The sequence below is a fragment of the Tiliqua scincoides genome, chromosome 3 (assembly GCF_035046505.1).
Source record: "Tiliqua scincoides isolate rTilSci1 chromosome 3, rTilSci1.hap2, whole genome shotgun sequence".
Taxonomy (NCBI): Eukaryota; Metazoa; Chordata; class Lepidosauria; order Squamata; family Scincidae; genus Tiliqua; species Tiliqua scincoides.
Window position 1 is genome coordinate 60,300,779 of NC_089823.1, and position 23,693 is coordinate 60,324,471.

Below are 23,693 nucleotides of genomic sequence, written 5' to 3' on the forward strand. Positions count from 1 at the left end.
TGTGTGTTCCTTTTCTTTAGGGCTGCATTGCTGTAGCACCAGCACTAGAAAGTGGGATAGGATTGGACCCTTAGGGCCAACTTTCCAGCACCAGTGCAACCACAATGCAGCCCTGCGGTAAGGGAACAAGTGTTTCCATATCTTGAGGAGGACTCCGTGACTGCTTCCCCACCACAAGATGCAGTGCAAGCCCCATTGGCATGGCTGCACTGGCACTGGCAAATTGGATAGGATTGGGTCCTCAGTCATACATACTTACCTGTGGGGAGCTGGTCCCATTGAACTCAGTGGAGCTTCACCTGCTTAGATAGCGCTGCGAGGCATGCTGTTTGCGTGTCAGGAGGCAGCACCTGGCCTGAGTCCTCCTTTTCCCAGGGCAATCCTGCCCTTGAAACCCCTTGACAAGCGTGGGCAAGGAAAGAGCAGGCCCAGCCGCGCGGGGCATGGAAACGATCCCGCACCTGCAAGCGCTGCTGCTCCGCCGGGAAGGAGGAAGCGGCAGGGCTGTGGGGCGTGTTCGAGGGCCGGGCGCCGCCTCGCTCCCTGCCGCGGTGGCTCACCCCGGGGACAAGGTTCGCCGGGCTGCTTCCAGAGGAGGAAGCGGCGCGGGGGCGCCATGAGGGGGGAGCTGGAAGGCGTGGCCAGGCGTCGGAGCGCTGTCAAGTGAGGGGCGCGGAGATGGGTGCGCGAGGCTGGCAGTACCTGCTCTGCAGCTGCCTCTTCTGCTCAGGTGAGCGGAGGTGAGGGAGGGTCTGTCCAGGTGCGCGTCGGTGGCGCGCCCTGGCGAAGCGCCGCGCCCACCTGTCTTGGCTGCAGCCCCTTGCGCAGAGCTAGCCGGGTCGGAGAACTGGTGGGCTGGGGCAGGAGGCGGCTCCCCAGCAGCGCCCTCTCGTTGGCCTGGACTGGACTGCTGCCTGGTTGGTGGCGCTCCCTTTGGGGGCCCCCAGGAACGAGCGCAGCCGCGGGGAAAGGCTCCTGTGCCTTCTGTCGTGGTGCCTTCAGCACCGTGCGGGCCAAACAAGTTAGTCCAGTGTTTCTCAAACTGTGAGTCGGGACCCACTAGGTGGGTCGCGAGCCCATTTCAGGCGGGTCCCCATTCATTTCAGAATTTTATTTTTAATATATTAGACCTGATGCTACCGTGGAATGTGACTGCATTGGGGGAAATGTTACAGATTTGTACTCTTATCAGGCTGCTCTGTATATGCTTTTAACAATGATAGTACATGGGACTTACTCCTGGGTAAGTGTGGGTAGGATTGCAGCCTAGGATTGTTCAAAAAGTTTTCCTGCTTGATGATGTCACTTGATGATCCTAACATCACTTCTGGTGGGTCCTGACAGATTATCATTCTAAAAAGTGGGTCCTGGTGTTAAAAGTTTGAGAACCACTGACCAGATGTGACACCCTTTGTCTGCACAGGGAAGAGTTTAAAAAGCTGTACCTGCCCAAATTCCCTCTTCTATACAATGGTTAAAGGTATAGTCACGCTGTCCTCCATTGTACTTGGTCACCCTGCTTCTGAATGAAGTTCCAGTTTCAGTGGACTATAAATCCATTTCTGATTCATAAAGTACTTGAGGAGATAATTTTGATCCTTGAATTTTGTAGATAGTTGAGACTGATTTAGTCCCAGGGTGTTCTCCAGAATCTTAAGAAGCTAGCCATTGATCTACTTTTAACTTCCAGTAAATTAGTCAAAGAGACATAATACATACCTGGAGACACTAGTGGTATTTACATCACCTTTTTTCCTCTGAAGTACCTGACAAACCTGCAGTCTTGTTTTATTGCCTTGCCTTGTATTATTACCCATTATGAATAGGTGAATGAGACTGAGGAGACGGCTTATGTTAAACCCACCCAGTGAGTTCTGGTTGAGATTCAAACTGTGGACTTCTTGGTGCTGGTGCTGAGAAGCACTGTGCTGCTCTGCTGTCCTTACAAGTTGGATTTTGTGAAATGCCACCCTCCTACATAATTATTCACAGTTATTACATCTAATCACTTTGTTTACTTAGGAATTAGGTGCACTGATGCAAACGGGTACTCAAAAAACCCTTCAAACCCACAATGGTAGTTCCAGTGAATTCAGTAGGATATAGATTGCAACTTTCTTGCCAGTAGTATGGACTGAGGAAAGCAGAGATGATCAGTAAAATGAATGGGAAGAGAACTTAATCAGCCTTTGCGAAATAATCACAGAAAATTAACAATATGGACCATATGTATAAAATGATGTTGCACAATCTTCAACAGATTTACAGCACAATCCTATACATGTCTTCTCAGAAGAAATCTCACTGAATTCAGTGGGACTGACTCTCAGGTATGTGGGTTTAGGATTGCACTGTAATTCAAGTCCCTCTGAGTTCAAGAACCTTACAGCCCAAACCTATCACCTTCCCCCCCCCTCCACTGTGCCACTGGAATGAGTGCTGCATCTTTTGTGGGGGGGGGGGGGATAGTCCCGGAGATCTCCTCAGGGTATGGGAATGTTTGTTTGCTTTCACACAGCCATCACCACCTACAGCAGTGGCCTTGCTGCTCAAATGTCATGTCACCATTTGCAACAGCCTTAAAGGACTGCTGGAGCACCAGTTTGGACAGTGCAAGGTCCCAATAATACTGGGGCCTCCAGCTGCAATCCTAGACATCCTTAGCTGAAGTAAGACACATTGAATACAGTGGGATGTATATGATGTGCATATGCTTGTGCTGTTACTCTCTTGTAAGTATGTTTAAGATTGGAGGCTTAGCCAGTTTCCTTGCATAGTATCTAACCTACTCTGCAAAAGCTTTTTTTTTTTTTTTTAAGTTTTTATCCCATCTTTCCTCTTCAAAATTGGTGGTGCCCAAGGCAACCAACAATCCAATAAGGGCATCTGCATAATAAAACTAAATTGTACTCCTTGTAGGTCAGGGAGTACTGTGTCCAGTTCTGGGCATCTCACTTAAGGAAAGTTGCTGCCAAACTGGAGCGGGTTCAGAGAAGGGCAATGAGGGTGATCAGAGGGCTGGAGAACAAGCCCTATGCGAGTAGGTTGAGGGAACCTGGTGTATTGGCTTGGAGAAGGGAAGGCTGAAGAGGGGATATGATAGTGCTCTTCAATTAACTGAAGGACTGTCATATGGAAGAAGGAACAAACTTGTTCTCCACTACAGTACTGTTGAGAGCAGAACTAAATCTATTGGGCACAAACTGCCAGAGAGGAGATTCCGGTTAGATATCGGGAAGAAATTCATGGGAGGGGTGGTTTGGAAGTGGAACAGATTGCTGAGGGAGGTGCTGGATTCTCCCTCACTGGAGAGCATCAAGCAGAGACTTCACAGGCACCTGCTGGAGATGCTCCAGGAGGATTTCCTACTACAGACAGAGGACTGGACTAGATGACCTTGTGAGTCCCTTCCAGCTCAATGATTCTGTGAAATACAATTTTTTTCTTAAAAAAAAAATTAAAGCAGCTAAAGTGAAATCAGATCTCCAAGAAACCACAGACATAGCACTAGAAAGAAACAACCATTTGTCTTACAGTTTGGAAAGTCACTTGACCTGAAAAGGAAGTCAAAAATGTGTCAGGCAGATTCATCTGTGTTGATTGTTGAAGGAAAGTGTTTCAAGGTGAAATAAATCCAATTAGGATGACAGGATTATCACCTACCCCTTCATTCCATTCTATATGCATGTTGTTACTACTATCCATTCTGAACAGTGTAAATTCATAATCACTTTACTTTAAGAACTGGTTTTATTCTCTACTACATTGTCTTCCTGCTATAATGTTACTTTATGAAAAACCATTGCCACAAATTCATGATTATTTTTAGTCCCTGGGGGAACCTACATATCTTTCTATCTACACGATTCTCTTCTTGTGGTGTTTCTTTTCTCCCTGAAAATTAAAATAGAAAAGAACAGAGAGAAGCAAAGCAATGGAACCACAAAACTAGCATAGCAACCATATCAGTTCCCCCCCCCCCGCCCCCACAACAGCACCCACCAAAATCCTGTTGTGACAGGGTCTTTTAAAAAATCAGCTTTCCACATTCATCTTTAGCTCCTGGTGTCTATACCAGACAGAAAAAATACCCCAAATAAAAGTATTGTCAGAGGAATGTTGTCAGTTAAATACCACTTCTGTTCTAATAGTCAGTGATAATACTTTTCTTCCTTCTGGTTTACCAATACTAATGTAATTGTAACTTGTACAGTTCTTCATTCAACAGCATCAGTGGTTCTGAAACTCTTTGGCCCTATCTAACCTTAAAGGCTGGTGTTCTGCCAAAACCTGGGATTTTTCACAAGATCAAGATTAGGTGTTAACAGTATCTGTGGTTTATTCCGCCACAATTATCCTGATGTGATTGTAATCTTCTAATGAAAGTCGTTTTAATCACACACCCTAATGGAGAATTGTGAACTCCTCCCATCATACTCAGCACTTGCTTTTGATTGATTAAAATATATTAGTTGATAATGAAAGAGATTAGAGGCCCTGTCCCAATGATCACTTCTCCCCATACTTTTTGTTTTGACGGAGTGGTGTTGGAACACTAAACTGAAAGTTTGGGGGGCGGGTTACCACAAGAAAGTGGTAACAGTTAATGTCAAGGGTTCTGCAGAAACTGTCAGTCTTATAACTCGTATTCATCCTGCTTGTCTCTGTTCAGCTGTTTGTATTAGTCAACAGGGGTTGTATTGGGACAGTTGGTTGGGAAAGAAGAGTTGGATTAATAGTCATTGCATCTGAAATTCAAATATCAGGTAGCATAGCTCTTAAGATGCTAGAGCAGGGGTGCCCAAACCCCGGCCCTGGGGCCACTTGTGGCCCTCGAGGCCTCTCAATGTGGCCCTCAGGGAGCCCCCAGTCTCCAATGAGCCTCTGGCCCTCCAGAGATTTGTTGGAGCCCACACTGGCCCAACACAACTGCTCTCAGCATGAGGGCGACTGTTTGACCTCGCACGTGAGCTGTGGGTGAGGGCTCCCTTCACTGCTTCTGTTTCATGTCTATGATGCAGTAGCGGCAACAAAGAAAAGGCCAGCCTTGCTTTGTGCAAGGCCTTTTATAGGCCTTTTAATATATTCAATTATGTAAACATATGTAAATTTATTCAAATTTTAAATGTAAATTAATTCCTTTCCTCCCCCCCCCCGGCCCCTGACAGAGAGATGGTGTAGCCCTCCTACCAAAAACTTTGGACACCCCTGTGCTAGAGCAATCAACAGAAGTTGGCTCCACCCATCACACACTGTTCATAAGCTTTTTGGAGGAGCTTTGGCCCCACGTTGGAGACAAACACTTTGACAAAAAACTGGACTAGATGCATATTGCATCTGATTCGGCAAGATGATTCTTTTATTTTACCCCCTGAGCTTTAATGCCTTGAAACAAATCAGACATTTAAGTGAGGTCAGGGCATATTATCCCAAGACAGACCATTTTGCAAACAGACCACTGTTGCCAACAGTCTGATTATTATTCATGGTTACCTGCACATTGATGAACCACCAGTCTGCAAGTCAAAATTATGAATTTGATCTCTTTGTAATGCAGTTAGTGGCCCAGGCCCACGCCAAATCTTGTCTTTATAGATGTAAAGAGATCTGGCAAAGAGAAAATTGCAGAGTGAAACATGTTTGAGGTCCACAGTCCTAATACTTGCAGTAGTGCTCCTTGTTTATTAGTTCTCAGAACTTGAAAAAAAAATTCTGCAGTTAGTTTGTATCCTAACTGCTTCTGCAAACAAGGCATTTTCATAAAGGCAAGGGAAAAGTGTTTTTTGCTAATCCTCTACTCTCAGCAGGTCTCCATGGTGCCTTGCATCCTGTATTGTTGGGAGAAAGGAGCAGGGAAGTTCTCTTGTGGGATCTTCCCTTTGTGTGCACTAAATTTAGGATACAATTCAGTGTAATTGATCATAATCCAAGGCACATTTATGTGCACTTAAGCCCTGTTTAAATAAATGGGATGTAAGGATACCTAACTACTAGATTATGATCAAGGAGTAATTTAGTATTTTTAGGGGGTTTTTTCCCTTCAAATCAAAAATTACTAGTCTGTGTTTACTTTTAGATCATATTGTAACCCTGAACATACACTAGAGCAGGGATGTCCAAAGTTTTTGGCAGGAGGGCCACATCCTCTCTCTGACACCATGTTGGGGGCCGAATTAATTTACATTTCAAATTTGAATAAATTTACATAAATGAATATATTAAAGATGAACTTATATGAATGAATAAAGGTCTTGCAATAGCTCAAGGCCTATAAAAGGCCTTGCACAAAGCAAGGCTGGCCTTTCCTTTGCTGCTGCTACTACAGCACAGACGTGAAACAACAAGCAGTGGAGGGAGCCCTCATCCCACAGGTCACTCAAGAGGCCAAACAGTTGGCCTCACGATGAGAGCAGTTGCATCGGGCCAGTGTGGGCTCCAACAAATCTCCAGAGGGCCAGAGGCTCATTGGAGACTAGGGGCTCTCTGAGGGCCACATAGAGAGACCTCGAGGGCTGCAAGTGGCCCCAGGGCCGGGATTTGGGCACCGCTGCACTAGAGCAGTGGATAGGTCCCATTTGCTATCATTTTTAAAAGCATATACAGAATAGCCTGTTAAAAGTACAGATCTGCAACACTTCCCCAAATGCAGTCACACACCATGATGGTAGCATCAAGTCTAATATATTAAAAATAAAATATTGAAATGAATGGGGTCCCACCTGAAATTGGCTGTCGACTCACCTGTGGGTCCCAACCCATAGTTTGAGAAACACTTATCTAGAGAGTAAGTTCCACTTGAGAGGTTACAATGTAGTGGTTAAGAGACTAAGCTGCAAATTAGGACTTGCCTGGTTCAAATCTCATCTCTGCCTTGAATTCTAGATGTTCTTTGACACCTCTCCCTTTTGGCCTCAGAAGCCCTAACTGCAATCTAGGGGTACAAATATTTACCTTACAGCATTGCTGAAAGGAAAGTATCAAGATTTACAATGTGTAATGCTTTGGACCAGGGGTGCCCAAACCCTGGCCCTGGGGCCACTTGCGGCCCTCAAGGTCTCTCAATGCGGCCCTCAGGGAGCCCCCAGTCTCCAATGAGCCTCTGGCCCTCTGGAGATTTGTTGGAGCCCACACTGACCCGATGCAACTGCCTTCAGTGTGTGGGCAACAATTTGACCTCTCACAGCTCTCATGTGAGCTGTGGGATGAGGGCTACCTCCACTGCTTGCTGTTTCACATCTGTGATGCAGTAGCAGCAGCAAAGGAAAGGCCAGCCTTGCTTTGTGCAAGGCCTTTTATAGGCCTTGAGCTATTGCAAGACCTTCATTCATTCATATAAGATCATCTTTAATATATTCATTTATGTAAACTTATGTAAATTTATTCAAATTTTGAATATAAATTAATTATTTTTCCCCCGGCCCCCAATACAGTGTCAGAGAGATGATGTGGCCCTCCTGCCAAAAACTTTGGACACCCCTGCTTTGGACAATAGGAAGCACTACTCAGTAGCTACATATTATTATTTAACTCAGAGGAACTGGGATCCAGTCTGCCCATTATGTAGAAGCTGATGTAGTACAATGCTGGACTGTTCCATTACAGACAGCAGGTGGAAAATCGTATTTTTTTCCCATGCAACCCCACAGCAAATCAAGGAGTAGAGTGCACTTAACTTTTCTTCCAATGTGTTTATTTATTATATGCAGTGGCAGGCTTTTTTTTACATGGGGAAGCATTTAAATATGACACTATGCCTGCCATTTGACATGGAACAGTCCAGGATTCTATCATCTCAGTTTACCACCTTGTTCTGTGTGATGTGTATATTGGGGTCCATCTTCTGAGTCATCCCATTTAGGATTGTGCTGTTAGTGATTCTAATGAAGCTACTCTGTGGAGTAGAGTGAAGCTATTTTTCAAGATCTGAGATACTAGATTTTTTTTTCCTCTTTGCTAAATCAAAGGTGAAAACCCTGTTGAAGAACTTTTCCTAGCACTATGAAGGTATAGGGATATTTTCTAGTTTCAGTTAAAAGTAGTTGTATAAAAATAAATACAGAGAACAAAGGAACCTGAAAGTGAAACTAGCCATCATAAGAAGACTGGTGGGCATATTTAAATGCTTGGGTGAGTCATTTATGATTCATAGCAATGCTAATATTCATGGTATTTTACAAGATTGAGTAAAACTGGATCTCGCTGTAAAGGGTATATGCTTACACTCTGAAAACAATCAAAAGCAATGGAATTCTTTCTTAATATTTACCAGGATTTGCCCAACCCTTTCTTGACAATGTTCAAGAAAGTGAAAGCTTAGTCTTCAGTCATATTTTTCCATTATTAGGCCACTGTCACAGAGGAAAAGTTATCTTAATGTCAGCAGAATGTACATTCCTGTAACTCAAACTGATTCATCCGAGTCCAGTGATCTCCTGTCAGCTGGAGGACTCCAGTGTTTATTCAGAATCCCCTTGCAAGAGTTCTCTGTTCCTCAATAAATTCCCTTCAATAAATGACTGAAAGATTATTTTCCACTCTGAGTCACTGTATCTATTTTTTTTTCAAAAACTGGACATCATGAATAGTGTGTTTTTAATATATATGAATGCAAAAATAATTTTATTTTGCACCAGTCCAAAATGATTTTGTAGTTGAGGTTGAAGATCCATTTAGCAGCACCTTTCCTCTTCCTGAGATAACAAGTGTAATGAGTAGTTGAAGAACAGCAAGATCGAAGAATTTAATTCAGTGGTTCCCAAACTTTTTAGCACTGGGACCCACTTTTTAAAACACTCTATTGGGACTCACCTAGGTTTAAGAGACCTTAAGAAAATCTAGAAAGAAATTGTTTGTTTACAAGTAACTATATTATTTAACAAAAAATTTAATCATTTCTTTTAATGAGGCAGCCCTAATGAATTTTAATGAATGCTCTCCTTCCTTTCTCATTTCTTCCCAGAAAAATAAAAAACAAAATCTTCTGGGTTTTTTTGAATTCTTTATTAGGGGGCAGCAACTATGACACATTTATCTCTCTGTATATTTACAGATGTTTGGAAACTGCAGAAGCTGAGCTCTTTGCAGGGAATTAGGTCCTGCAGTTTGCAAGATAGCTGGTAATTGCTCTACAAAGAGCTCAGCTTCTACAGTTTAGAAAATAGCTGTTGAGTTCTTTTGCAGGGCAGTTGGCAGCTATGTGAAGTTTGAATAGCCTCAGGGCATAAGGCAATTAGTTATTTTGCCATTACCTGTATTGACACTGGAAGTTCTGCTCAGTACTTCAGGACCACCAGAAATCAGGTCACATTCCATCAGTGGGTCCCAACCCACAATTTGGGAAACACTGCTTTAATTCACATGTATTATTCACTTATATGCCATATTTACAGTCTGTCTTTCAGCCATATCAGCTTCCAAGGCATTTTATGGTAAACAAAACAGTTCAAACCTAAAAATGCTGTTGAATTACAATCTCTTTTGCATCTCTCCTCTACACCCTGGAAATAATTGGGGTGTTCGTGTGTGTGTGTGTGTGTGTGTGTGTGTGTGTGTGTGTGTGTGTGTGTATCAAATTTCAAGTGGGTAATAGTGTCATTACATATCACAATTCTCTCTGCTTAAGAGAAAACCTGTGTTACAGTATTTTAAACAACCTTTCCTTGGCTCCTAAAATGGCTAAAGATTGAACCAGTTTTTGATCGTAAAATATAGGAAGTTATTCTGAATGAGCAAATTTGTATTCTGATATCAGCATCTTCAAGGCATAAGAGTTGTGGTGTATTCTACATCTTTCCTGTCCCCTTTGAAAGTAGTGTGGAAGATAAGCTGACATTCAAACTTGAAAAATAGTGTGTCCTGGAGGAATTCTATTTCAGTGTCTCAGTGTTCAGTGGAATAATGGACTCCTTGCAAACCAAAGGCCGAGTTACATGTTGTCCAGCATGTTTGCTTGTAAAAAAAAAAAAAAAAAAAGTAGTTGGGGGGATGCCAAAGGGAACAGAAGGCAGCAGGGGATCAGGAGGCTTTTGAACCTTGCCCCATTGCAGTTCTGGTGCTGATCATGTTCCACCCTGGCGTGTCATTTTAAGAGGGGAAAAAAACCTCCATTGCAAGGCAATGGAAGTTTTTGTTTTTTTTTCTCTTTAAAAAAGTGTGTGGGGAATGTGATCAGGAGCAGAAACTGCAGCAGGGGCAAAATCCTAAAGTCTCCTCACCCCACCCTGCTGTGCTTCTGCTGTCTTTCATGTGCTCCCCAGAGCACTTATAAAGAGCAAACACAACTGATTGTGTTACACATTTCAGGTAACATGTATCCTGACCCTTCCTAACTTGCAAACCAACTGAATACTAAATACGTAAGTTAAAGCAAAGGACTCACTTTGTCTAGTCATTTAAATCACTGATATTTGCTGCGTGTCTTATTAGTAGAACCTCAGTCTGTTACATAAGCCAGTCATCTCCTTCAAAGAACTGGTGAACTATTTTCTCACGCTTCCTTTGTTTGACATCCCTGAAATATATGAAAATTATGTGGCTTGCTTCTCCTCCCATGTACATGTTCTCCCTTGGATCCCTTAAATGAGACTTTCAAAATCAATGAGATTTTAAGGTCAATGAGGTCAATGAGACTTTAAAAATCTTATTATTTTCCTTCTAATTCTCTTTATCAATATAATCCATGTAAATGTTCTTTTAAAATTTTCCGTTTTTGCGAGGAAGAAGAGCAAGGGAGAAAGTTCAGTAGACAGACAAAATGGGTGTAAAGTGTAGTGGTTTGCAACAGCCCCCCTGTGACTTCCTTTTCCCCCCACTGGAGGGTATTTGGGGACTTGGCATATATCCAGTGCCACCACCAAGGTGGGGAAATACCAGATAGAAAGAAGTTGCCTTGGATATCTCCCTCCCTGATCTAAAAAAGGGGTTTTGCAAATCAGGGGAATTCCCACCTACTCAAATCAAAGCAAAGGATAGTGAGAATTGGGCAATCTGGGAAAGCATGATGAACTCACTCTTTAGTAACAGAGGCAAGATCATGTATTAATTATTATTGTGTAAGCTAGACAAAGGGATAGGATGGGAAGGGATGCAGGGAAGGGATGCAGATGATTTAAAAAAAATAAACTGCAAGGTACATACACATCAGAAGGAAAGCAGGGCAGTACAAAAGCAGAGTTTGGCAAAGAATTGGCCCTAAATTTAAAAAGGCAAACAATGAAATCCCTAAATGCAAATTGCTAGGGGCTTTTTTATCTTGAGGTGCTCACACTGTCCAAGAGAAGGGAAAGGGGATTCAGTTCCTGTTCTCCTAGATGAGTGAACCTTTTGCTAACGTGTGCACACATGGGTGATCAGCTAGGAGCAAAGGCCAAAGATGCCTCTGTACGTGGACTAAAAATCCTAGGTTTCCTGATGTCATGTGACTGGAGAAGTAGGGCCCACTTATGCAGGCCATTCCACCACCTTACTTAGACAGGTGGGCTTGGCTGCCCAATGGATAAGCGTAAGCCAATCTCATCTGGAAGATGAACCAAGGTCCTTTGTCTTTAGGGAGCTCCAGACATGAAGACTGGAAATTCATATCTTAATACAGTACATAGCTCTTCTATAATGTTGCTGTGTTTTAAAAAACAAAACTCAAGGTTGCTAGCTATTCAGCAGCCCAATCCTAACCTTGCTGAGATAGCTGGGCCAAGTGGCCTACACCTTATCTAGCACAGGTTAGGAGCAGGCTGGAGGGCTCCTTGGAGTAAAGGGATTTTTTTTCCCCCTTACCCCATATAATGCTTCAGCCTGCCCAGTGGGGTTATTTGGATCTGTGCCAGCTAAATGACTGGCAAGTTTAACTTGCAGGATTATTATGCAGAATTCTACAAATGTAGTTGTATTTTAACAAGTTGGTAGTAGCAGTGGTAAAGATATGGTTCATATATAGGTTGGTCCTCTGTATCTATAGGTTAGGGACATGTGGATTTGACCGAAAATGGGTCCTGACCCATGTCAGGAGGGCTGACCTGTACTTCCCAGCTGTGATTGGAAGAGGCTTCATGTCCAGGTTGTGTCTGGGAGGTGATCTGAGTTGCAGGGAAGCCTCAGACCACCTCCTGGATGTAGGTGATGGTCTTCCACCCATGAACTCAATTATCCATAGCAGTGGTTCTCGCACATTTAGCCCTGGGACCCACTTTTTAGAATGAGAATCTCTCAGGACCCACCTGAAGTGATGTCATGACCGGAAATGACATAATCAGGCATGTAGATTTTTAACAATCCTAGGCTGCAATCCTACCCACACTTACCCAGGAGTAAGTCCCTTTCACTGTCATTGTTAAAAGAATATACATAGTAGCTTGTTAAAAGTGCAGGTCTGTAACATTTCCCCCAATGCAGTCACATCCCATGGTAGCATCAAGTCTAATATATTAAAAATAAAATATTGAAATGAATGGGGACCCACCTGCAATTGGCTCGTGACCCACTAGTGGGTCCCGACACACAGTTTGAGAAACTCTGATCCGTGGTTTTTGGTATATATGGTGGGACTGGGAATGGATTCCCTGCAGATACCTGCAGAAGGCCAGTTGTAATTTTCAGGTTGTGTGAGCTTGGCAGGAATATTGAAGTAATGAACCACATTTAAAAGACTATGCATTGAATATATTTAAATGTATATTTTCTTTAGTTGGTGAAAGGTCACATATTAATTTGTATGTTATGTTTTTACTTACAGTACATGGACTTATACCAGAACCACAAAATGTAAGAATTCATTCAGTTAATTTTAACAGCACTCTCCTGTGGGATCCACCATATTTTCATGAAGAAAATGTGACATACACAGTCCAGTATTTAACGTAAGTGTAAGAATGGCTTAACCTTTTGAAGATTCTTTGAAATTTAATCTTACACTTGCATTTTGGCTTCCACAGTTAAATCATCTTCTGTATTATGGTTCATTTTTACAACTGGAAAACATGTACTACTTTTTCTCCCATTTGTAATTTAGCAATTCATACACACAGTGTTTTGCTTGGGAAAAAGGTTGTCACAAAGTTGCCAGTGATATTCTGCAGGTGTTCACAATAGGCCTTCCTACCTTTTAAAAAATCCAGTGGGTGCCTTGGTTTGCCACATTCTTTCTTCCCCCAAACATGAATTGTAGGATAATAAATACTTCACAATATTCTGTACTTCTGTATTATGGCCTTGCCATAAGAAATGCCAGACACTTGATGACTACTTCCAGAATGATGATTCAGAGTTAACTGCCCAAACCTATCCAAGGCTTGTCCTGGCAAAACATACTTTTCACCAGTGCAGGCTTCTGCAAAACCACCATAAAATACTTTGCAGCAGTGCAGGGAACTGGGGCGCAGGAAGACTGGAGCCTTTCACATGCACCAGTGGACCAACGGACGCCCACTGGAGCAAATAAAGAAGGGAGAGGATGGGGAGGGCGTTGAACAGGGTGGGGGAAGAGTAAAACAGCGAGGAGTTGGGGTGGCTGGTCAGTGGATCAGGCCTAGGAGGGGCGAGGGAGCAGCAGCAGCTGCGCATGCCAAATCCTAACCCCCTTTCCAGGCCTGATCCATCTGCACATATCAACTTGGGCTTGAGCCAGCTATATCACTGCTGCAGGTCCGAGTTGACCCATAGCAGCTGGGGAACAGCTGCTATAAGTGGACAAAAGTCCCCTTACCCTGAAGGTGTGATATGCTCAGGGAGCTTTTAAGCTGAGTGAGGGTTCAAAGAGACCAGTTCTTTCAGCCACTCATACTATGTTAAAAACCAGAAGGAAGTAGTGGTTGTTTCAGCATGACAGAAATATCACAAAATAAAAATAAATTGTGGGTAGTATCCTAACTAGTGCATCTGTCCTTGGATGTTCCTTCTGTAAATAGAAGCTCCTACTGTGAACAGAAAGAGTATTCAACTTGCTCAAAGGATCTTTCTGCTTCTGCAAGGACCTGTGCACAAGACCAGTGCTCCTTCTATTTCTAGAGGGAGTGCCTGTTCATTGAGGGAGCTCCTAGAAGTCAAGTTGCCATCCACTAGAATTAAGGTTTCTTGTTTGTTTGATCATTTTTTGTTTGTCTTTTTAAAATATCTCTATATAAATCCCAATGACTGATTTTGGGTCTTTCAGATAGCGCATGGAATAGAAAGTAGTAAGTCTAAAAGCAGTGGTTAAACTTTGTGGTTTTAGGCTTGAAATGGGAAAACAGCTCTTCATTCTTATTAATTTTCTTTACTTTTTATAGGTATTCTACTTCATTTAATGACTTATGTACAAAAACGAACTTTACAGAGTGCGATATTTCAGACGTACCCATATATAGTAATCACATGTTAAGAGTTAGAACTGAATCTGAGAAGGGACAGTCAAAATGGATAGACCTCGCCTTCAATCCTTTGATAGACAGTAAGTCCATTTTCTAGTCAATTAGTGCAAAATCTGTAAGTGTCTATCTAGTTTAAAAATACAGCACTCAATTTCTAAACATTCACAACTGAGATTTAACTCCCATTGAACTTAGTGGAATGTATGCATGATGTCTGAATTGCCAAACCAAGATTTGTAGTTGACTGGCAAATCAGAAGCAGAAACTACTGTTTGAAGTAGGTTTTGCAAACAGTATGTGCTAATTGATGCTTTGTTTCAATGACTGTAGCTATGGTTTGTGAATTCAGATGTTACTCTGTCTCCAGAGCAGGAATGTTGAGGATAGAGAGCAGGCAGGCAACTCTAGACCTTTCTTGGCTTGTATGTTTGGAAGTTTAAACCATCGTTTAGCTGTTAAACTATAGATAACGCAAAACTTAGTTTGAAGTGCTGTGTCTGAACTGAACCATTGTGAATGACTATACATTATGGTGGTGACTGGGCTGGTTTAAATATTGCTGTCCAAATGTTTCCATTCAGTATTCAGCAGAGATCATGGTTGTTGGATCACATGAGTGATTGGGCAATCTCTGTGAATCCGAATTGCCACTGACCCCTCCAGTATGAACTTGAAGCCTGCTTTCTAAAAATATTGGAGAACAGAAAGCATTAGGCCCAAAAACATTCATTTAACAAATCAATGAACAGAGCTTCCATTCCCAGCAATGGAAATTAGGCTCAATAGTCATAGCGGGAAAGCTGCTTGTTCCAAGAGAAATACCTTGCAGGAACACATGACACAAGTAGTGCGCCTCTGGAATGCAGAACCATTATTCTGCATATTTAAAAGAGCAGTATTTTGGAGGGTTGCATCTTCAGTTGTCCTGCTCACATAATGGGGCTTATGTTCACAGAACTGATAGCACAAGCTTCTTGTATACAGAAATCCAAATAGGATCCTGACTTGACTTTACACATATACAACATGCTGCCCAACAGACTTTTGGCACAATCCAATTTTCTAGTGTGGCACAGAAGTACACTCGTCTGAAGTGTTGCAAATGTGCCTTAAAGCATGTTTGCAGCACCCATGAGTAGGCTGCATTGGAGGGAAGGCCTGTGCTGTCCTGCCAGCGCTGTATCCAGGTGCTGTGCTGGAAAGAGCAGGTAAGCTACTGCTGGGCAGTGCAGGAGTGGGAGGAGGGTGGAACAGCAATGGGGAGAATGTGTAACTGTGGGGGGGAGGGGTGAATCAGGCCTGGGAGGGGGGTGGGATTGGCAGCTCTGGCCTATACCAAACCTTATTCTCCCTGCCAGGCCTGACATCTCAACATAGGGTGTCTCAGAGTTGCTTAGCAATTAAGCTGGCACAGATCCAAATAGTCCCATTGTGCAGGCTGGGCTTCGACATTAGGTAAAGGAACAAATGTTCCTTTACCCGAGGAAAACTCCAACGTGCTCCTTTCCCAGCTCTGGTTACAGCATGGGCCATGTGGCCCCACTGTGCCAGTGCTAGTTAGGATTGAGCTGCCCATCGTTGTGCAATTTCTTCTGCGTCTGTGTCTGCTTACCCAGCTGCACAACATGAAATACTACTATCCATATGTGCTCCTTAGGATACAACCCCAGTGTCTGTTCTGGGTCAGTGGAATGAAAGCGCAACCATGTCACATCTAAAGATGAGATAAGCAAAGCATTCTACAGTACTGCTTCTCTTCTTATCGATAAGAGGCACTTCCTTATAAGTAATCCGAACACACAAATAAGAAATGTAATCAGCTTTCTAATTTATCACATAATATTTGTAGCATTAGAAAAGTGATAAAGTCAAAATTCAGGTGTTAGGAATTCAGAGCAATCTATTAAAATATTTCAAGAAAGAATATGGCAGGCATATCTCTTTACCAGACCATCCATTCAAAAGAAGTCAGATGCAGTGATTCATTGCAGCAGTTCAGATCAAAATAGCAAGTGTAGAAAGCAGAACACAAAGCGGGCCCATTTCCTGTGTGTGTGATGCATGTGCACAAACACACACATAACGGGTTAGACTGGGCTGCATAGCATTCATGATGCATAGCATTCATGATGCCTGTTCAGGGCTGGAAGTGATGTCATTAGGCAAGAAGTGATGTCATTAAACAGGTCATAACCAAAAATAAACACTTTTTCACTTAGGAACTCATTAACTGCAAATAACAAAAGAGAAAACATACAAATCTTGATCATATTTCAAGATACGGGAGAGCTCAATTTTTGTGTGGGCTGCCCTTTCAACAGTAACTACTCACCAGCTGGAAGCCTGAGAGCCGTATAAAAAGCTTCCGCGGGCCGCATCCGGCCCCCGGGCCTTATGTTTGACACCCTTGGGTTAGACTGTTGCTCGCTTTCTTGAAAAAGAAGCATTATATATATATATATATATGTTACAGTGGGTCTGGGGTAGAGTAAAAATGCAAGTGACCTTTTCTTGTCTTCTTTCTCATTTAGCAATTATCAGTCCACCTGTTGTACAAGTTGAAACCACACGTGGGGGCCTGTATGTAGAAGTTTCAGGTCCCTCTAGGACAAGAAATGGTTCCATTTGGAGCATAGGGGACTTTTATGGCTCTTTAATTTACAGCATGCTGATCTGGAAGAAGGAACATGAAGAACAGGTAATGCTTCCTGGCAGTGTTGGATCTGTAGTGTCCAGGTGCTGTTTGAATGTACTTTCCTACATAAGCAAGTAGGAAAAGTACTGCTGAATTTGGTGTCTGAATAATGCTAAGGTTTCTCCTCCAGGCAACTTCAGCCACCCATAGTTTCTTACACATTTCCAGCAGAGCTAACTCAAGACCTCCTGGAACTGAGGCAGCATGCCAAATACTTCCCCCTTTGCTTGATGATGTGTTGGCTCTTCTGACATTCTTGCCCACTACTCTTCTTCATACTTTCATTTTGTCCCACTCTTCCTTTTCCAACCCAGGGAGTGGAAGGAGGAGGAGGAGTGGAGGCAAGCAGGTGGACAGAAGTAGATGCCTGCTGCCAGTCCACAGCCTGACTTCAGTTGGCATCAAGGATGAGCTAGCTCTGCCTAGCTCATAACATTCTGTTTTCAGTATTGCACTGTACCACTGGTGATGATTTGAGGAATCTTAAGGGTGATGAATAGAGGTGAGAGAAAATGGTGATAACAAAATAAAAACATATAACAGTGTTTCAGCACTTCTCATTAAAAAAACAAACCAAAATCTGTGGAAAAAATAAAACAAGTCTTATTTGGTTTATTATTTAATGTGAGGATGCATGGGTAATGACTGTGGCTGCATCTGCTGACACTCTACATCTGTATCACCTGCCTAGTACAGTTTCAAATGCATATTTTGAATAAAAACACACAACACCACTTTCTGCACTTTTAACTTTGGAAAACACCAAAATCTGCAAAGAAAAAAAACCATGTTCTCCCACCTCTAATGATGAGTCTTAAGAGTATGGTTAATTTGGGTAGATCTGAGTTCAAACCCTTGCTCATGAAAGAAGTTATTGGGTACCTCAGGTCAGTCATTCTCAGTCAAATCTTTCTCAAAATGCATGTGTTGTGAAGGTAAAATGGGATATAGGTCCAGCCTTGTTATACACAGATTTTTTCATATACGGATTTGACTCAACAAGAATGGCCACTGCAAATGAGAAGGGATGTGCTGATCCCTGGAGAAGGGGAAAATGCATCTCTTTAAAATCACAGTTTTAAAAACTGCTTTTCTTACTGTTGTAGAGAGAGTCATGCAATTGATCATTCCATTCTTCAGCAGAGCCAGGCAAAGGCAAGGGGTCCTTTGCGTTTCTAATTGCTGACTATCTCGCTACAACAATAAGAAAAGCTGTTTTTAAACCACAATTGTAAAGGGACACACTTCTTAATTTTTTTAAAATTGCTTTTATTTAACACAGTTCATGGTATCAGCAGGGAGTCCCAGAATCAAACCCCTGTGAATGTCAAGACATGACCTTATTAGGAGCAACGGAGGGGCAAGAAACCTGGAAGTGGGTCTTTAAATCTATTTTTCCACTGTTTTTTTTTATCCACAGATTTTATATCCACTAGGGGTTCTGGAACCCCCAGCGGATAACAAGACACGGCCTGTAATTCCCATGCCTATCACAATGCGCTTCTTGGAGGATGAGTAACAGATCCTAACAGATGCAAGATAATGAACTAAGGGTGCAATCCTAACTGTGCCCTGGGCTGGTGCAAGCCCCTTGCATCGTCCCAGGAGGATAGCAAACATGCCGTAAAGCATGTTTGCGCCTCCTCAGGAGTCGGCTGGGCCGGCGCAGGAATGGGTGCCCACCCACAGAGGCTGCATCCAGCCTCTGCACCAACTTGGGGAGGGAGGGTTGTGTCGGCCAAGCTTAGCTGATGTAGAGCTTTGGGATGGGTGGGGAGGAGGCGAGAGGGAGGCATTCCAGAGCAGGGAAAGGCCTCCTGGCCTGCCTGTTCTAGCGCAAGATAGGATTGGGCTGTAATGGGTATTAATCAACTATTTAGGGTGCAATCCTAACTTGTGCTGAAAAAAGCAGGCACATTAGATATATAGATATTTCCTAGATATAAATCTCCTCTCATGTTCTGTCCGTTCATCCAATCAACACGGGGCATGCACACTGGCTTTGCCTCCTATCTAGCCTTTTATGCAGAAGAAGAAAAGAAACTGTATGTATGTAAAGCCCACTCTTAACTGCAGAAGGCACAGAAGTCAGGCATGATCTCCTTCCTCTCCATACATTGATTGAATAAGTGGCTTGAATGTTGGAAGCAGTCAACATTTTAAAAACTTGATCACAACTCTTGAAAGATGCCCAGTTTATTCAGTATTGTCCCCTTTCATTATGCTGCTAGTTTTATCAGACAATGCTTTTTTTAGAAAAAGAAAATTTTCTGCAGAAAAATGTATCGGTGAAAAATTTTCCACCCCATGTCACTTGTTGGGCCTGACATGATTAAATAATAGTCCAAGGTGATGCATTTACAGTGGGCCCTCCTTATCTGCGGGTTTAGCACCCACAGATTGAACTCGATGTAGGTGCCAAGCCTGCATCTGAAGGACCTCCCAGCTAGCTGAACCTTATGAGCCTTCTGGTTGTGACCAGCAGGTGTTCTGAGGTGTGGACCCCTCATGCTTCAGAAGGTCTCCCGAACACTTTGGAAAGGCACTTCCAGTTTTCTACACCTCAAAAGGCCTAGCAGTTCTGAGGCTTCTGAGAGGCACTATCCAGTTTGCTGGCAGACACCCACGCCCCGCAGATTTGATTATCCATGGAAATCAGTATCCATGGAGGATCCTGGAACAGATCCCCTGCAATACCAAGGCTGCTAGCAGATGCAAGATAATGAACCAATGAGTATTAGTGAATGTTTAGGGTGCAATCCTAACTTGCGCTGAAACAAACATGCCAAATGGTCTGCGCTGAATCCAGTGCAAGATAGGTGCAGGCTGGGGTGCAACTCAAGAGTAAGGGGATTTTATTCCCCTTACCCCATGTCACGTGCCAGCCAGCCCTATGAGGCTACTTGAATCTGTGCCTGTTTGTGGTGACAGTTCTAGAATGGCTGCTGGCAGCACATTGTGCAAGCCACCGTATGACCATTTATGAGAGTGAAACCGCTGGACTCCTGTTGTAAATTCCAGTTAGGATTGGACTGAAAATTAATGAAGGCAGGAAGGGAAGAAAAGAGAAGAGAAAGCATCCTTCCCTTAATTAAATGAGAATGATCTTGCCTCACAGAGCAGTTGTGAACATATATAAAGTAAAGATTGCAAAAGTATTTGACATTTGAAATTGCTCCTGCTCTACCCTTTCGGGGGGAGGGACTCTTGTAGCAACAGTATTACACTGATGTAATCTTGTGACCTTAATCTACAATGTTGATATATCTTTGGGCTCCATCTGTAAGCGAACTTTCTAGCAATCCTATCTTCCTGTAGCAGGAATGTGTTGAAGACTGGATCAAGCTATTAAGACTGTAATTTGTGAATTCAGTGATGTGACTTTGTATTCTTTCTTATCAGGTTAGAAACGTGACTATGAGCGAAAATTCAAAAATAATGACTGACCTGGATCCTGGGACAATATATTGTTTTCAGATCCAAGTATTAATTTCTGAATTGAATAAAAGAGGAGAGTGGACTGAAGTTTCTTGTATCAGAACAGATGACATTGGTAATACTATATTTAATGCATTTGATACCTATTCATAATTCAAAATTCTACATGCTTTCTGACCCCACCCCTTACTGATCAGGTTAAAGCATCGGTGCTTAGTTTATTAAAACTCTTATAAAACTTGCAGGCTAATTCTATGCATGGTTACTCAAGAAGTAAATCAACACCAGAAGCAGGGGGCATCCACTAAAATTGACCCATGAGAGAGTTAGAACATCCTTGCCTTCAGATGTTGTGCTGACAGTCTAGTTGTCTTTAAAAGGGGATTGGGCAGATTTATATAGGAAAAAGTCCATCACAGGTTACAAATCATGATGACTATTAGAGGGAGCTTACCTCTGAATGTCACATACAAGGGAGTGGCAACAGGATTTGTGTATCTTATTGTTTTGTGTGCTGCCTGAGGCATCTGATGGGCCACTGTGAGATACAGAAAGGTGAACTACATGTGTTCTTGGCTTGATCCAACAGGCCCTGACTTAAAGGGCATTAGACTGATACCCAGAACAAGAACAGTCTAATGTAGAACAGAGAATCCTCACTAACAATGACTAATAAAACTGATCTAAAATGGGATTGAAACTCTTCCTAGACTTTGGGGGTTGAAGCATATTGTGAGCCAAATTTCCTTTTTCTTCTATGCTGCTAAAATTAAACGTAGATTTTATTCCACAGTGAATAAAGAGTTGCGGTTTTTCTCCCTTTTTTTCTCATGCAGGTAAAAATCCAGTGTGGTTGGCTATTATCATAGTGCTAGTTTTGGTTTTGTTTCCTTTGTTCTGCGTTATGATTTTACCTGTTTATCGACGAGTGAAATACACCTACTTTCCTTCCTATACTTTGCCAGAGCATTTCAAAGAGGTTTGTTGTTTTGTACTTCATAGATATGGCTGTCAGATGTAGCCCACACCATAACCTCTGGTGCAGTTTCCTGAAGACACTATGCTGTACATAGAAGCATAGTGTCCCTGATGGCTTGGAGTCAAAGAACTTAAAGGACTGCTTCCCCTCATACGAAACTGCCCCCCACCCCAAAATTAACTAAGAGATGCCTTCTTGTATATCCCCCTTTGGTGGAGGTGCATCTGTTAGTGACACATGAGAGGGCCTTCTATGCCGTGGCACTTGGTTATGGAACTCTTAGCCTCTGGATATAAGACTAGTTGCATAATATGTTGGTGACCAACATACAAGAGCTGGAAACAAATATTTTAAATAAATTCTAAGCCCAATTTATCAGGGAAAGGTCACCACAATGACGGCTGTTCCTTCCAAAGGGCATTCAGAAGAAGTTTTCCACAGAATGGAAAATACTATATCTCATTAAGGGCACAATCCTAACCCCTTATGTCAGTGCTTTCTAGCACTGACTTAAGGGCAGTACAGCTCTGAGGTACAAACATTCCCTGACTTTGAGGAGGCCTCTGTGAGTGACACCCAACTGCAGGATGTAGCACATGTTCCATTGGCACCGCTATGCCAGTACTGGAAAGTGCTGACATAAGGGGTTAGGATTGCGCCCTAAATTGCTCTGCATTGAGCACACATAGGCCTCCCATTTTAGATAATGGCCAGGTGCATTACAGTTCATATGGGGTATATGTACCTAGACAGGAGTTAATATGGAAGTAGAAGTTTAGAAGGCTCCATCAAACTGTCTGGATTCTTGACCCCACATATGGATGGAGCATGCCCATAATTTCCTTGACTTGGGGCCTAATCCTATTCAACTTTTCAGTACCAATGCAGCCATGCCAACAGAGTTGGGAGGGGCAGTCACGGAGGCCTCCTCAACATAAGGGAACATTTGGGTGCTGCGTTGCTTCTGCATCAGTACTGGAAAGATAGGATTGGGTCTTCTGGGTGGTTTATTACTGTGATTCAGTTTCTTGCCATAGGGCTTATATTTGGGGAATGTGTTTTAGAGTTTGTAGTGCAGCCTCTGCAACATGAAGGCTGTTTGATCTCTTGAAGTTCCTTTGATGTTCTTAGAAGTCTAATGAATTAGGCAGCAATCCTATACACGCTTGCCTGAAAATAAGTCCCACTGAACTCAGTGTGACTTATTTCTGAGTAGACATGCTTAGGATTGTGCTGTTACTCACCTGGTTGAGGGTCCAATCCTATCCAACTTTCCAGTACCGGTGTAGCCCTGAGGTAAGGGAACAAATGTTTCCTTAACCTTGAGGAGGCCTCTGTGACTGCCACCCCACAAAAGGATGCAGCACATGCCCCATTAGCACGGCTGCACCGGCCCTGGAAAATTGAATAGACTCTTTTTGACATCTGGGTCAGCCAGGCAATGGGGGATTTGCATATCTGGTTTTAAATGCCTCTTGAGAGCATCAGTGATAGAAGCATTCTACTGCCTTTTAAAATTTCTACCTCTTTGTTTTCCTCCACAGTTTTTAGGCAAGCCTTCTTATGGTTCAGAGTTTGTGGCATCTCAGCCACATGGTGATGATCGTGTTTGTGAGAAGATAACTGTGGTTTCAGAAGAGCAAAAACATATTGATTCTGCGGAGCAACCAAACAGTGCAAAGCATCAGTTCCAAAGATTCCAAGGAGACACTCCTGAGTTGAAAGAAGTTGAAGACTGTACACCTTTGCTCACCATTCAGATTGGAGGAAATAATCCGTTGCACCCTCAAGGCACATGCAAAGCATCAATTGACACTTTGCACATTACAGATCTCAAAATTGCAACCCTATGAACAGTATTTTTTAATGTTATATTTATTTAGCTATAAGAGACTTTAAGAATTGTTTATACAAAATGTATTCTAAAAGTTTATTTTTTATAGATTATATACTGAAATCTTGATTTTACAAAAAAAAAAATAGACTAAGTGCCTTTTAAGCAAGTTCTACTCAGGAATCCACAACTTTGTTTGCCAGCTTTGCATTGTCAAGAGGGCTGGCATCCAGCTGAGGGTAGTGAGCAGACTTTGGCTGTACTCAGTCAAACTTAGGAAGCCCCCTGGATGCCTCGACTAAGTACAGCTGAGTGCCACTCTTCCCCTTCTTGCTCCAGGACAGCAAGAGAGTTTCACTGGCCATACTTGATCAGTCATCCAAGGATGCTTCAGCCCAATAAGTCAAT

The 23,693-nt window shown here is 42.8% G+C and overlaps 1 protein-coding gene across 1 annotated transcript; it reads left to right on the forward strand.

The window, feature by feature from the left end:
* The first annotated feature begins 654 nt into the window (after positions 1 to 654).
* On the forward strand, positions 655 to 23,304 carry IL10RB (interleukin 10 receptor subunit beta). Its single transcript, XM_066622181.1, has 7 exons — positions 655 to 730; positions 12,728 to 12,851; positions 14,259 to 14,419; positions 16,871 to 17,037; positions 20,437 to 20,587; positions 21,309 to 21,451; positions 22,996 to 23,304. Exons 1-7 carry the CDS (start codon positions 679 to 681, stop codon positions 23,302 to 23,304), a joined length of 1,107 nt encoding a protein of 368 aa, XP_066478278.1. The 5' UTR covers positions 655 to 678.
* The last annotated feature ends 389 nt before the right edge of the window (positions 23,305 to 23,693 follow it).

Excerpts from the sequence above, each read along its gene's own strand:
- IL10RB (XM_066622181.1), top strand. The coding sequence starts at position 679 with ATGGGTGCGCGAGGCTGGCAGTACCTGCTCTGCAGCTGCCTCTTCTGC. Across the intron at positions 20,588-21,308 it reads TATCAGAACAGATGACATTG|GTAAAAATCCAGTGTGGTTG; the intron begins GTAATACTATAT and ends TTTCTCATGCAG. Across the intron at positions 21,452-22,995 it reads TGCCAGAGCATTTCAAAGAG|TTTTTAGGCAAGCCTTCTTA; the intron begins GTTTGTTGTTTT and ends TTTCCTCCACAG.